The sequence below is a fragment of the Chrysemys picta genome, chromosome 4 (genome assembly GCF_011386835.1).
Source record: "Chrysemys picta bellii isolate R12L10 chromosome 4, ASM1138683v2, whole genome shotgun sequence".
NCBI classification, from domain to species: Eukaryota; Metazoa; Chordata; order Testudines; family Emydidae; genus Chrysemys; species Chrysemys picta.
In genome coordinates, this window is record NC_088794.1 from 8,035,011 (window position 1) to 8,050,401 (window position 15,391).

The 15,391-nt window shown below is 61.8% G+C and overlaps 1 protein-coding gene across 4 annotated transcripts in view; it reads left to right on the forward strand.

Moving 5' to 3' along the window:
* The window catches only part of SRCAP (Snf2 related CREBBP activator protein), a 29,085-nt gene extending 19,447 nt beyond the window's left edge, over window positions 1–9,638 (forward strand). For all 4 annotated transcript variants that reach the window (XM_065594213.1, XM_065594214.1, XM_065594215.1 and 1 more), the window contains exons 24-34: window positions 7–309; window positions 390–637; window positions 930–1,273; window positions 1,573–1,775; window positions 1,973–2,142; window positions 2,367–2,563; window positions 2,706–2,820; window positions 3,504–3,632; window positions 3,718–3,900; window positions 4,312–4,395; window positions 5,125–9,638. In XM_065594213.1, coding sequence (XP_065450285.1) covers window positions 7–309; window positions 390–637; window positions 930–1,273; window positions 1,573–1,775; window positions 1,973–2,142; window positions 2,367–2,563; window positions 2,706–2,820; window positions 3,504–3,632; window positions 3,718–3,900; window positions 4,312–4,395; window positions 5,125–8,454 — 5,306 coding nt within the window. In that variant the 3' untranslated portion in view covers window positions 8,455–9,638. The remainder of the gene's footprint in view (window positions 1–6; window positions 310–389; window positions 638–929; window positions 1,274–1,572; window positions 1,776–1,972; window positions 2,143–2,366; window positions 2,564–2,705; window positions 2,821–3,503; window positions 3,633–3,717; window positions 3,901–4,311; window positions 4,396–5,124) is intronic.
* Window positions 9,639–15,391: the final 5,753 nt, after the last annotated feature.

A 15,391-nucleotide genomic window follows, 5' to 3' on the forward strand; every position in this document is an offset into this window, starting at 1 on the left:
CCCCAGTGCCCTCCTCCATGGTGAACAGCTCTGGTGTGGTGAAGATCGTGGTGCGGCAGGCCCCACGGGACGGCCTGGTGCCTACCCCAGCCCTACAGCAGCCTCCACGCCCAACCACGGCCACCACCCTGCCTAGCCTGCCGGCCGCCCTGATGGCACAGCGAGCCCAGCTCCCCGTGGCACCCATGCCGCCCGTGCGGTTGCCCACTCAGCCACTGGTTCCAGTGCGGGCACCCACCCCACTGCAGGCCCTGGTGCGACCCATGATCCGGGTGGTGCAGGCGCCAGTGCCCAGCATGGAGCAGTCGGGTAAGCAGGTCGTCTTTGCCTTCCAAATGGGGCGTTGTGCCCTAAGACTCACACTAACCCCACTTGGCTTTCCTCTGCAGCTCCAGCACCGGCTCCACTTTCTCCCGCCATGGCTGCCCCTCTTCCCACCCCCCCTGCCACCACCGTCGCTGCTGCTGTCTGCCCCGCACTGGCTCCCCGGCCTGCAGCCGCGCCCAGCCCAGTGCCCAAGGAGGAACCCGAGACACTAATGCTACGCTCCACCACGCCCACCCCGCCTCCCCCGTCGCCACGGGCTCCACGGCACAGACGGCAGCCCCCTCCCCCGCCCCGGTCACCCTTCTATCTGGTGAGTGAATGTGCGGGGAGCCTGGGACTGGGCTTGGGGGAAAGGGAGGGGCTGGGATAGTCCATGGGGAGGAGGATCTCAGTGCAGTGGGGCAGGGATAGGACTGGACCAGGAGAGGGGGAGGAGAAGGATCTGGACCAGCTGGGCGGGAGGGAGGATCTCTGAAGAGGTGGGAGCTGTGCTAGCCCAGACTGGCCGGGATGGAGGGGAGAGGATCTCAGGTGCAAGGCAACTCAGGGGGCGTCCCATCGCCAGCACTGACGTCCGTTCATCTGTGCGGTCCTGGTGGCAGGAATCACTTGAAGAGAAGCGGAAGAAGCAGAAGGAGGAGCGCCTGGACCGGCTCTTCCGCCTCAACGAGCAGCACTGCAACCTGGCCCCCATCTATGGCACCGAGGTGCTGCACCTCTGCACCCTCTTCCCTCCCGGCCCCCCTCGGGAGCAGGAGGAAGAGGGGCAGGAAGTGGCACCTGAGCTGGATGGCTGGAGGGGGGCCAGCTACAGCCACTGCTACATGGCACAGGTGCATCGGGACCCCCAGCACCTAGAGGCGTATTGGCAGCGGGCCTCAGCCATTGCCCAGGCCATCCTGATCCCCCAGCAGAGGGTTGAGCAGTTGGCAGACATCATTGAGAGGTAACGCCGCCCGGCGGCGCGGCTGGGCCCCTCTGTGAGGAACGGGGATCTGTGCAGCTGCCTTGGGGAGCTGGGGTTCGAACTCGAGTCCTGGCACCCAGGCCCATCCTGCCCCATTCCAGGCCTGGGGCTGGAACCCAGCAGCCCTGACTCCCAGGCCCCTTCTCCACCCCACTGTAACCCACCAGATCCCGCTCCCCTCCCGGAGCTGACAACGGTGGAGGCGCGTCCTCTGTCCCCCTGGCCTGCTGCTGTGCCATGGCTGTTCACACCCTCAGCCATGCCCGTTGTATCTGCAGGTTCATCTTTGCTATGCCTCCCGTGGAGGCACCTGCCATCACCATTCACACCTCTCATCCGCCCCCGTCACTCCTGCTCCACCAGGCCATCTTCAAGGAGACGCTGCGGCGGGAGATCTCGCCCCGCGCCAGCGGCCTGCATCGCATCGTCTGCAACATGCGCACCCAGTTCCCCGACCTGCGCCTCATCCAGTACGACTGCGGTATGTGGGTGGACCGGGTAGTGGGGGCCATGGCTAGCTAGGCCCCTGGCCGATCCAGGGGAGGGGCGGGAAGCAGGAAGGCTGGGCAGAGACGCTCTGCTCAGGCAGGGGCTGAGGGAGAATCAGAGAGGCCAGGCTGTCCTTGGTCCCCACCCCTGCCTGGCTGGCCTGGTCACCATCCCCGTTCCTTCCTGCAGGGAAGCTCCAGACCCTGGACCTGTTGCTGCGACAGCTGAAGGCTGGGGCACACCGGGTCCTCATCTTCACCCAGATGACCCGCATGCTGGACGTGCTGGAGCAGTTCCTGAACTACCATGGGCATATCTACCTGCGCCTGGACGGCAGCACCCGCGTGGAGCAGAGACAGGTATCGCCGGCTGCTTGAGCCCATGTGTCCTGGGGGTTCCCTTAGCAGCCAGGCTAGGGACTCCTCAGAGCCCCCAGGCCTCTCCTGCTATTCATCCTCCCAGAGCTGGGGACAGAACCCAGGAGTCCTGACTCCCAGCCCCACTTCTGGAACCTCTAGACCCCACCAGCCCCATATCCTGTCTGCTACCCCTCACTGTGGCTTCCCCCCCACCCCCTCGGCAGGCGCTGATGGAGCGTTTCAACGCTGACAGGCGCATCTTCTGCTTCATCCTGTCGACACGCAGCGGAGGCGTGGGGGTGAACCTGACGGGCGCTGACACTGTGGTGTTCTACGACAGCGACTGGAACCCCACCATGGACGCCCAGGCCCAGGACCGCTGCCACCGCATCGGCCAGACCCGCGATGTCCACATCTACAGGTCAGCCACTTGTCCAGTGTCACCTGCTCTGACTCCTCCTGTCCAGCAGAGGGAGCCTGTGCAGTGCTTGTCCCCTCCCCTCCCACTCTGTGTGGCTGACCCTGCCCCAGAGGGTAAGTTGCCTCTCTGCCTCCCCCTGCAGGCTGATCAGCGAGCGGACAGTGGAGGAGAACATCCTGAAGAAGGCCAATCAGAAGAGGATGCTGGGAGACATGGCCATTGAGGGCGGGAACTTCACCACAGCTTACTTCAAACAGGTACCTGGTCCTGCTGCAGCCGTCGCACTCCCTGCTGCATTGCAGCCCTCGCTGACCAGCTACATCATGGGCTGGAAGCTTGAAACTCCCTGCTGGGTCCCAGGATTAGAGATTCCCAGCACCCCCAACCTGCCAGACCCAGCTTCCCTCCCAGAGCTGGGGAGAGAACCCAGGAGTCCTGACTCCTAGCACCCCCTGCTCTAACCCAACAGACACCACTCCCTGCCCAGAACAGAACATAAGAATGGCCATACTGGGTCAGACCAAAGGTCCATCTAGCCCAGTATCCTGTCTTCTGACAGCGGCTAATGCCAGGTGCCCCAAAGGGAATGAACAGAACAGGGAATCATCAAGTGTTCCATCCCATCACCCATTCCCAGCTTCTGGCAAACAGAGGCTAGGGAGACCATTCCTGCCCATCTTGGCTAATAGCCATTGATGGACCTATCCTCCATGAACTTATTTAGTTCTTTTTTGAACCCTATTACAGTCTTGGCCTTCACAACATCCTCTGGCAAGGAGTTCCACAGATTGACTGTGCGTTGTGTGAAAAAAATAATCCAATCCCAGAAATCTGGCTGAGTACATTGCTCTTGCTCTTACAAAGCCCCTCACTCTAGCAGGTCACAGCTCAGTATAACCTGAGGGTATCCCTGCCTAACCTGTGTGTGTCTGCCCCTCAGCAAACCATCCGGGAGCTCTTCGAAATGCCCTTGGATGAGCCAGCCAAGAAGGAAGGGGAGGTCCTCACCATGGCGCAGGAGGATGAGGAGGATCCCATGGCCAACAAGCAGACCCAGATCCTGGAGCAGGTAAGCCCCACCCAGCCACGGGGAGGGCTGGGTTTCCCTCAGCTCCACCTTCCCACCCACTGAGACAAGTGTGTCTGGCCGGCAGGCGCTGTGCAAGGCCGAGGACCCTGAGGACATCCGGGCGGCCACGCAGGCCAAGGCTGAGCAGGTGGCAGAGCTGGCCGAGTTCAACGAGAACATCCCCCTGGACGCGGACGAGCGGCCCAGCAAGGAGGAGGAGGAGGAGATGTCGAAAGCTGAGCAGGAGATCGCCTCGCTCATGGAGCAGGTGCAGGGCGGGGGCAGATTGGCTAGAAAGAGATCCACCCTGCATCCTGTCACTCCCCTTGCTCCTACCCTGCAGCAGAGCGAACCCTAGTGTATCTCAGCTGGGGGAGCAGCGGGTGGCTGTGTCCTTGCTGCCACCTACTGGAGGGAATGAGCCCTGCTCTCGTTGGGTGGGTTCAGAATCTCATAAGCTCTTCCAGCAGACCCTGCACTCTGGGTTTAGCCAACCATATGTGCCCACCATTTCAGGGCTCTTTTATGTGAAATAGGACCCAAGAGACCTGACCCCCAGCCCCCTGCTGCTCTAGTCCAGCAGACCCCACTCCCCTCCCAGAGCTGGGGATAGAACCTAGGAGTCCTGACTTCCCCAATCTCTCTGGTAACTCCTGTTCATCATCTCCTGCCTTTGCAGCTCACCCCCATTGAACGCTATGCCATGAACTTCCTGGAGGCCTCTCTGGAGGACATCAGCCGAGAGGAGCTGAAGCAGGCAGAGGTGAATGCAACCCTCTTTAGCCCCTTCATCGCTTGGGGCCGGGTGGGGGATCTCATCCTGGCTGGCCAGAGTAGCTTTGTCCACAGCCTTGGCTTCGGCAGCACCTCCAAACCTCAAGCGCGTGGCTCCCCCATGCAACGCAGCTTCGGTGGTGTGGCCGCACAGCAACCATCTCCCAGGCTGTTATGAGCCCCACTCCCCTGGGCTTATGACCTTTCATGGAGATGACACTGGGGCACCAGCTGCGTGGGAGATGGGGGTGACCATGGGGCACTGAGGCATTGTGTAAATCTATCTAGCCCAGTATCCTGTCCCCCTTGCCACCCCAGATCACATCCAGGGGCTCTTCTAGCCAGGTATCCCATCCTCCCTGCCGCCCCAGATCACATTCCAGGGGTCCATCTAGCCCGGTATCCCATCCCCCCTGCCATGCCAGATCACACCCACAGGATTATCTATCCCCCTGTATTCTGCCCCAGATCACGCTCATGGGACCATCGAGGTACAAACACCCCTCTCATATCCCGTCCTGGATGAGACCCACAGGACCCTCAAGCCCTGTACCCTGCCTCCTCCCTGCTACCCTAGCTCAGACCCATGGGCCCATCTAGCCCAATATCCTGCCCTGATCAGGCCAATGGGCCCATCTGGCCAAGTATCCTTCCCCCTGGCCCAGACCAGATGCTCTGTGGTTGCCTGGCAGATGACCGCTGTCTCTCTCCTTTACAGGAGCAGGTGGAGGCCGCCCGGAAGGACATAGACCAAGCCAAGGATGAGGTGGTGTTCAAGCTGCCTGACGACGAGGACGAGGGTCGGCTCAGCGAGGAAGGCTACATCAAAAAGAGCAAGAAGGCCAAGGTGCCCAGCCGTGCGGGCCCAGAGCGCACTGGCACACGCATGAGTGAGCGACTGCGGGGCACTCGCCTCTCCCTGCGCGAGGCAGATGGAGTGGATGCCAAGTTGCCCCACGCCCGGCTCCCCAGCCTGCGCCACCTGCGGGGCCACCATGCCAGGCTGGAGGCTGAGGAGGCAGAAGACCACCTGTCCCTGGTGGCCCAGAACACGCGTGGCGCAGCCATCCGCAGGGACCTGGTGTGGGAGGAGACGCCAGCTTTGACCCGCAAGGCCGCAGCCAAGAGGGAGGAGTCGGGAACCAAGGTCCCCGGGGCTGGCGAGAGGGTGCTGCGGCCCATCCCTCACAGAACAGAGGTCCCCATCATCGGGGAGAGGGTGTTCCGGACCTCTCCACAGAGACCTGAACCCCCTGCCACCGGGGACAAAGTGCTGCGAGGCACCCCCCAGAGAGCCGAGCCCCCAGCCACCATAGAGCGGGTGCTCCGAGCCATCCCTCAGAGAGCAGACACCCCAGTCCCCGGGGACAGGGTGCTACGAGGTGCCCCACAGCGAGCAGAACCTCTGGCTGCCATGGAGCGGGTGCTGCGGAGCGCCCCCCCAAGAACAGACGCTCCAGCCCCTGGGGACAGGGTGCCCCGGCTGGCCCCACTCAGACCAGAGGCAGCTCCTGCTGGGGACCAGGACCTAAGACCTGAGGCACCAGCAGGTGCGAAGCTCCTCCAGCCAAGACCTGAGGTAGCACCTGCCGGAGAGGAGACCCCCCAGCCAACGCTCCCAGCTACCGAGATGGGGATGGTCTTGGGGGCGCCAGCCCTGCTAGGGCATGAGAGCACAGCACCCACAGGGGAGCTAGTCTCAAAGAAGCCACCTGCTGAGCACATGCTGAGGGTGGAACCCCCACCCACTTGGGAAAAGGTGCTGGGATCCATGGAGCTCGCGACAGGAGCGAAGATGAGCATGGAGCCATCTTCTGCCTCAGAGAAAGTTCCCCTACCAGCTCCCTGCAGCCTGGAGATCCCAGCCCCCCACAAGCCGGTGCCAAGCCCAGAGACGCCAGCCTCTGGGGAGGAGTCACCTGAAAAAGCCAAGGGATCTTTGGGCAAAGCTGAGGTAGCCGGAGAGCTGGCCCAACGCCCAGTGGAGCTGGACAGTGTGGCCGTGAAGAGGGGAGAGCCAGTCAGGCGTGCCCTAGAGGAGCCGGAGAGCCTGGCACCCGATAGGCCCGCAGCAGAGCTCCCCCCGGAGACACCTACCCACTGCGCTGCTAGGACGGGGGTCGAACCACCCACTGCTGAGCCTTTCTCCACCACAGAGGGCAAAGGGCCAGGAGAGGTGGAGCCCCAGCCAGCGTGGCCTCTCTCGGGCTCCCTGAACCAGTCCTTGGAGGCTGCCAACTCCCTGCCTCGACTGAAAACGCTGCCCCCCAGCAAGGAGCACAACGGGCTAGAGCGGCCTTCCCCTCTCTCCAACAGCCTGGCCGAGCCCCAGCCCCGAGAGCTGGCACAGGGTGCCACAGAGCCACTGGAGATAGCCACTGGGTGCAGCAGCAGCCTGAAGGAGGTGTCCAAGAGGGGGCTGGGGGACCAGGAAGACCAGCCCAAGCACCCAGACGGAGTGAGTGCAGCCAACACCGCCTCCCTGGGGCTGGGGGAAATGCAGCCAGGGACGACCTCCTCCTCGGACAGCCCATCGCCGGCCAAAACACCGCGCCGGCGGACCAGCGCTGACGTGGAGATCCGGCAGAACCACCAGGGCCAGGACGGCCCGGCTGCCAAGGTCTTGCGCAAGCTGCCAGGCCGCCTGGTCACCGTGGTGGAGGAAAAAGAACTGATCCGACGCCGGCGCAACCGCATCCACAAGCTGGACACCACCGGCAGCACCGTGGTGAGCCCCAGCAGCAGTTCAGCCCACAGCATCTCCGAGCTGGAGTTGTCCCCCTCCAGCAAGGAGCTGCCGCTGCTCCGTGACCTACCCGCCCGCCGCAGGATTGAGCTGGAGAGCCGGGCCGCCAAGGAGAGGGGAGACGAGGGATCTGGGCTGGAGCTGCCCCCCAGCCTGCCCCCGCCGCCCCTCAAGCGTAAACGGGGCCGGCCCCCCAAGAACAAGTCTCCAGAGCAGCCAAGCCAGGGGGAAGCACAGCCACCACCCGGCACCCATGTACCCCGCGTCAGGAAGCCAGAGCTCAAGACTCCTGAGCCATCCTCACCCAAGACCCTGAAGCAGCCATGCAAGGGGGAGGCACGGCCACCGCCCAGCACCCTGAAGCCACGTGCCCAGAAGCTGGAACCCAAGGTCCCTGAGCCAGCCTCGCCCAGGAGCAAGACAGAGAGCAGTGAGAATGACTCCCCCCTGGAGAAGCGCCGGCGGGGCCGGCCCCCCAAGGCACAATGGGCCCCCGCCACTCCCAGCACTGAGTCACCCCCCAAGCGCAAGCGGGGCCGGCCCCCCAAGAACCCAGCTTCCCCCCGCGTGGAGACAGCAGCCCCTCGCCCTGGCTCAACCTCGGACCGTGACACCTCCGCCGAGAAGGAGCCGCCCCCACCTGGCCGCAAGAGGAAGTGGAGAAGGAAGGAAGAGCCTGGCCAGGCCCCCAGCGAGAGCTCGTCGGATGGCGAGGAGGCCCGCCCCCTCACCCGGCTGGCCCGTCTCCGGCAGGAAGAGAAGCTGGAGTCGGGCAGCGAGTGCTCGGCCCTGCTCCCATCCCAGAGCGCTGCCCCTAAGCCAGAGCCAGACGGCATCTCGTCAGGGGAGAGCAGCACCTCCGAGCAGACCCCGGCCCGCTCCACCCGCCAGCGCCCTGGCAGCTTGGTGCCACCGCTGGAGCAGGAGCATCAAAGGCGCAAGCGGGGATGCTTGTCAGAGGGCGGCAAGTCGCCCGGGGCTGCCGGCTCATCGGAGGACGACGGAGGTGGCGAGTCAGAGTCCTCAGCAGAGTTGAGCGGTGAGGAGGGCGAGCGGCGGCCCAAGCGCCGCCGCCGCCACGCAGGCCGAACCACCGGCAGCAGGAGGCGGCAGTGCCCACGGGGCAGTTCGGCCGACCGCATCCTGCGAAGCGCCGCCGCCACCCCAGCTGGCAACACCCGCTCGGCCACCGGCACCACGCCGGGGGGGGTGGCTGGAGCCCCCACCCCCTCGGCCACTGCTGCTCCTGCCGCCATGGTTACCTCCTCACTAAGTATCAGAGGCCGCAAGCCCAAAACGTGACCACAGCCTGGGAGATGCCAGAGTCTCTTCCCATTGGGATAGATCGGAGCTCACCTACCCACCCACCCCCATCCCTGCCCTTCTCGGGCAGCAGTACAGCCACTCTGGGCGTCCCACATCTCTGCCATCCCCGTCTGGACTGTTAAACCACTACTTGACCGCGGGAGGGGCTGGTGGCATAGCTGTCCGGTTCCCCTGGCCCCGACACACGCTTGGCTCTGGGCACAAGCTAACCCAGCTGCAAGCCTCGGCAGCCTGGGGTGACCCTGCTGCTCCGCCCTGGGGAAGAAGTATTCTGTGAGGGAACAGGGCTCCCCTCCTTGGCATCACGGAGCAGGCAGGGCAACAACCAAGGCGGGTGCTGTACGTAGCTCCACCTGGTTCTGGGCATGGGATTAGCCCAAGGCCCTGGCTGGATTGGGCCAGGCGTTTCACCCCCTTTTTTATTTCTATCCTCTTGCCCAATCCAGGGCTGGTTCAAATCCTCCCACCCCCCCCCCCCACCCCCCAGTGGAGGGAGCTCCACCCCCCCTCCCCGAATTCTAAAAACTCGCCCTTTCTTTTTAACTAGCTTGGGTTGGTTTTTAACTGACGCGACCAAATTCGCGGCCTCCCACTCCCGCCTGGGGTTTTTCTCGATTTCCTTCCTGCTCTTCCATGCAGGAGCCAGGTTGTCAGGCTGGGGCAGCCAAATCTGGCCGCTGGGGACAGACTGGAACACGGGGTGCAGTGGCCCCCCCAACACACAGACACACACAGGAGAAATTGTCCTCTTTTTAATTATGTACATTTCAGACTCTCAGCTCCAAGGACTCTTGGGGCTCTGATTGGTTGGACCCCCCCAACACACAAGCCCCCCCACCTTTCTCTTTATGTACAGCCCTTGTTGTAAAATAGGTTCTTTTGAACATAATCTATGCAAAGGTTATTTTGTATAGGGGAGCACACCATTCCCCCCTCCGTGGCAGGACTGGGGGCGGCAGCGGTTCTCTGGGGTTGGGGGGGGAGCGTGTGGTTGGGGAGCAGGGGGTGTAGGGACTGGGGGGGGAAGTGTTCCCATGGAGCTGTCTTTCCTACTGAAGCATGTTCAGAACGTGTACAGAGGTCCGATGTAATCTTTCTTCAGAATAATGCTATGAATAAAGTGTTTAAAAAAAAAAGAAAAAAGAAAAACCGCCAGCACAGCCCCGGCCTCTGCAGTGTGGTTTGTGCCTCCTGCACCCTCCCGTCTCCCATCCACTATCTCAGCCTTCCCTCGTGGCTATGACTGTCTCATCTGACCTGCCACGGTGCTTTTCACCTTCCACCGCAGCCTGGCATGCTCACGCACTGGGATTGTGGGCATTTCCTGCCATTTCAAGGGGCTTGGGCACTTCACTTGTCTTCCCCACCCCTCCACCCCCCGGTTCTCGGGGGTTCAGCAGAGGACTGAAATGCTTTGGGCTAAGTAAAGCCGTTGGGCTCAACATGGGGAAGTGGGTTGGATTTAATGGCCTGTGCTCTACAGTGGGTCAGAGTAGATGCTCTGTGGGACTCCTGGGCTTTGACTCTGTAAAACAGCCCCATCTGGAGCAGCCCAGGCCACAGTTCCCGGGTCGACCCCTGTATCTGATGGCCAAGCTAGAGCATGTCCTTGAGAAGGGACATAGGGGCAGCCAGACTGGCTCGGAGCCAATGGCCATCTAGCCCAGTATCCCATCTGGCAGTGCCCAGTACTAGCCACTTAAGAGGAAGGTGTGAGAACCTCCCACAGATACCCATCCCCTGTATTGCTACAAGGGGCTGTGAATAGTGTGTGCTTCAGACTGTCTGGCCTGGCTCACTGTAGTGCCTTTTGGAGGTTTTCAGGCTTTACATGTGAACTACCCTGCTCCCCAGAGATGATACGTGTGGTTCCAATATCAGTTGCGCCTTCCTGTGCCCTTGCGTGGCACAGCTGGGGGCATGACACATCCATCACCGTACTGGTAACATGCCCTAGCCAGGTAGCTGACACTTGCCTGTGCCTTCGATGGCACTGCTGGGTGCATGACAGCAGCTGCTTTGCTGGGGGGGAGGGGGAGGAGAGGGGGATTTTTTAATGCTATTTTTATGACCCATCTGGCTGCCTCAGGGCCTCTTCCCACTTGGTCTGGCCACCCCTTCGGGGGAAAGAGTTCTCCTCCCTGGGCTGGGGGAGATCAGGGCTAGGGTTTGAGTTGAGCCCAGAACTGGCTGGAATCTAAACCCCTTGAAGGGCAGACCCTGTGCTGGCAGAGGAAGGGCCATGATCCCATGGGGGGAAATGACAAAGGAACAAGGTGTGTGCCAGGGAGCCAGGATGGCTCTCAGAAGAGAAGGGCAATGTGGGGGCTCTTGGAAGCCTGGCTTGTCCATGCCGCCCTAAGGCCTTGCTCATGCTGGCGTCTAGGTGACTAACTGCTGCTGCCTTGTTTGAAAAGGTTATGCAGCGTCATGCGAATACTCTGCTGGCTGCATCGCTCCCTCGGGAAGCTGCTCTCTTGGCTTCGCTACTGAGAGACGGGGTGCTGGAGCTCAAAGACCTCCTCGGGATGGGTATGGGGCCTGCCCTGGTGGTACAGCAGGAGCCCTGGGTGTCTGGCACATTAATGGCCGGGACGGGACAGAGCACAGATCCTCTGACTCCATGCTACCCTCCCTCTGCCCTTTAGAGTGTTGTGTGTGTGTGTGAGATATACATACACCCCTCTTCCTAGTCCCATATAGTGTAGAGCCTGGTGTGTCTGCACAATCCATATGCCCTCCTGCCCACCCTGCATTCCACTCTGCCCTGTGCCCCACTCCCAGCCCACCCCACACGCTGCCCTGCCTGCTCCACACCCAGCCCCTGCACGCTCTGCCTGGCTCACGGTCTCCGCAGAGCCTGCGTTCTGTGTTTCTAGATCTACACATGGAGACTTAGCTGTATTCGAACACACAGGATTTGCTTGCAACCCATTTACCAGGCAATCCAGATTGCTCTGACTCGACGACGTCTCCTCATCTATATTTACTGCTTCCCCCAATCTGTCATCTGCAAACTTTATCAGGGAGGAGTTTGTTTGGTGCCAGGCTACTCATAAAAATTTTACATAGCATAGGGCCAAGAACTGATCCCTGTGGGGCCCCTCATTATATCCCAGCCCCCAGGAACTTCTCGCACCAAGACACAGCCCCACCCTCCCCACTATACCCAACTCCGGGAGCCCCTGGCAGCAAGAAACAGCCCTATCCCCCCACCATACCCCAGCTCTCAGGAAGCTCTGCCACCAAGACCCAGCCCTATTCCCTTGCTATATTCCAGACCCCAGGAACCTCCAGCACCAGGATGGCACAGGGTCTGGGCAGGTGTCTGAGGATGTCAGGTTCCCGCCTGCTTCATCACCACAGTCTCTGCCTCATCCCCTGTGGGTTTCCCAGCGCAGCTGTTCCACACGCCGAGTGCCATCTCCTCTGCCATGGGGCACCGAGGGCTCCCCCAGGGTGGGACTGGGATCCACGCCATGGGGGGCACCTACAGGACAGAGACATGAACAATCACATGGCCCTGCCCTGCCCGCTTCGGCTGCTGCAGTCCCAGTGTGCTTCCAGCTCTTCCCTTGGGCAGGGAAATCAGGGTGCCAGGGTCCCCAGCAGCTCCAGGAGCCAGCCAGTCCCCCCCAGTCTCTGGTTCACAATCAATTCCCCTCCCCAGGTCTAATTTCTCTCTCTCCATTTCAAACACCCTCCAACTCACGGGCCATTTCATCTTGAATGGTCCCTTAGCACAGGTGTCAATGGCTTGTGCTAAACTATCTGCTCCTCCTGTTTAGCTGTGACTAGGGTTGCCAGGTGTCTGGTTTTCGAAAAGGGCCCCTGGCAGCTCTGGTCAGTACATTTGACCAAGCCGTTAAAAGGCCAGCTGGCCGCAGCGGGGCTAAGGCAGGCTCCCTGCCCAGCTCCTCGCGGTTCGCAGGAAGCGGACAGCATGTCCGGCTCCCAGGTGGAGGAGCGGCCGGGGGGCTCCGTGCGTTGCCCCCACCCCGAGTGCCGGCTCTATAGGTCCCATTAGCTGGGAAGCCATGGTGGGTGCGAATCCGGGGCGCGGTGGCTGTCGCCAATGGGAGCTGCGGAGCCGGCACTCGGGGGCACCTGCGGGTGGTGCTCCCCGGTCGCTCCTCCACCTAGGAGCCGGAGGGACATAACACTGCTTCCTGGGAGCCGCATGTACTTCCTCCATTCCCGGGAAATGCCAGGGCAGCGCTGGTGGGTCTGCTAAGTGACCACCTGAGGTCAATGCCTCCCAGAGCCCCCTCGAACTGCAGCTGCCAGAGCCACCCAGAGGCCACACCCCAAACCTCCTCCTGCACCCTAAACTCCTCATCCCCAGCCCCACCCAAGACCTTGCACCCCCATCCCAGAGGCCCCCCCATCCCCTGCCACAGCCCAGAACCCCCTCCCTCATTTCTGGCCCCCCCGACAGAGCCTGCACCCCCAAGCCCAGAGCCCAAACCCCCTCCCACACCTCAACCCCTGTGCCCCAGCCCAGAGCCCCCTCCCACACTCCGAACCCCTCGGCCACACACCCCAGCTCGGAGCCCCCTCCTGCAGCCCAAACCCCTCAGGAGAAGGAGCCCACCCCCCATGGGAGAATTGTCTCACCTGGTGGCAGGGTCCTGGCCTGGGATCCCAGCTGCACCCGTCTCCCTCTGCCTGTTTGTCCGCACACCAGTGAGTTCCCGGTCCAGGTCTGGCAGTGCCTCTTTAGGGCTGGGCCCAGCCTCTCAGCATGAGCTCATTGACTCTGACTCAAAGCTGGCCGGCTGCCTCGTCAAACGCCCCCACCCACCTTGCCCCTCTGGCCGAGTCCCTGCCAGGTCCCCAGGATACGGTGGACACTCAGGCTGGTTCAAGCAATGGGGAATCCGCCCTCCTGGGTTCTAGCCACAGGGATCTGTGGGGCTTGTGGGTTAGACCAGAGGACAGCCTGTGAGTCAGGACGTCCGGGTTCCTAGCCTTTCCTCTGTCTCGTAATGCATGTCTCTTCCCCTCTTTGTGGCTCAGTTTCCCCCTTGTTGATGCTGCGTTTCTGTTGAAATCCTGATGCCTCTGGGGCATGTGACAGGAGGGCTGTTTGCCATGGGCTAGGAGCTAGTTTCTGGGGCAGGGGAGCCGTCTGATCAGCTATGGCTGCCTCCTTCGGTTAGCTTGGGAGTTTTGCTCTCTCCATGCCCCCAGGCAGCAGCAGCAGCAGGACAGGTGAGTGTGTGTGTGTGTGTGTGTGTGTGTGTGTGTGTGTGTGTGTGTGTGTGTCCCTCTGCCTCTCAGCATGTGTCTGTCCAGCAGCCCCAAAGCCGAGCAAATGCATCACGAGCCCCCGTTCCCTCTCCAGGAGGGGCTGAATCAGGAAGCACTTGGGGCCCAGTGCTGGGGATGATGCATCCTGGGACTGCCCAAGCCAGGGAAATTGCAGTCATCTGGTCTTTACTCATTCCTGTGCCCACAGTGTTGGCATGGTGCCACCCCCATAGCCTGGCATGAGACCCCTCCCCCTAGGGTTGCCAACTTTCTAGTTGCACAAAACCAAACACCCTAGCCCCGCCCCTTCTCTGAAGCCCCACCCCTGCCCTGCCCCTTCTCTGAGGCCCCGCCCCTGCTCACTACATTCTACCTCCCTCGGTGGCTCGCTCTCCCCCACCCTCACTCACTTTTACTGGGCTGGGGCAGGGAGTTGGGGTGCGGGAGTGGGTGAGGGCTCCGTCTGGGGGTGCAGGCTCTGGAGTGGGGCCAGAAATGATGGGGTTCAGGGTGTGGGAGGAGGCTCCGGGCTGGGGCAGGGAGTTGGGGGGTGGGAGGGGGTGAGAGCTCTGGGCTGGGGGTGCTGGCTCTGGGATGGGGATGATGGGTTTGGGGTGCAGGAGGGGGGTTTGGGTTTGGGGGGGAGGCTCAGGGCTAGGGCACTGGCTTACCTCAGGCGGCTCCCGGTCAGTGGCACAGTGGGGTGGGGGGGGCTAAGGCAGACTGCCTGCCTGTCTTGGCACCCAGTAGCACTGGAACATTTTTAGTAGTGGGGGTGCTGAAAGCCAGCCCCCTTACCTATCTGCCGCCCACCCCACCCCAAGGCCGGGAACAGGGTTGTGTCTCCAGGAGGGGGGGACCCGGACAGGGGTAAGGGGTCTGAGGCCACAGCTGGGGGAGGGCATGGGGCCAGGAGCGGAGCCAAGACCCCATGTGTGAGGCCAAGAACAGAGCCCCAGCCGTGGGGCCAGGCACGGCAGGACTGGCCTTACCATGAGGCGAACTGAGACGGCTGCCTCAGGTGCCAGACTTGGGGCGGGGGGGAGTGTGCCACTAGGACCCAGAGTGTAGAAAATTGTGTCTGCTGCTGGTGCATATGTATTCTCTCTGCTCTAGATGCACAGAGATGGTGGAGTGCTGTTCTGGAGGAAGGAGGGCACAAGAGACATAACAGGCAGGCAGGAGAAAAGGTGAGAGGGAATAACAGAAAGCAACAGGAGCTGCAGGAAGAGGGTGACCAGATGAGAGGAAGAAAATATCGGGACACATCGGGGGGGGGGGAGGGGGAGGTGCCGGCAGAGCAAAAAAAAAAAAAAAAGCGGAGTGCCGCTGGTAGAGCAAAAAACAAAAAAAGCCACGAAATATTGGGACGAATTGTGTCCCGACCAAACATCGGTCAGGACATGGGACAAATGCCTAAATATCAGGACAGTCCCGATAAAATCTGGTCACCCTAGAGAGAGGAGGAGGAGCCTCTTATGTACCTCTCTAGCACCCCCAGGAGCCTGGACTGATTCACACCAGCTTGTGAGGGAGCTTCCTGTTTCCTGCTGCTTCCCTGAACCCACTTGAGGAGAACAGGCAGTGAATTGAGGTAGTAGGAGCCAGTTAGGCCCTTAAGACGCTGATATCTTCCCTCACTCAGGTCCTGCTACCAGCC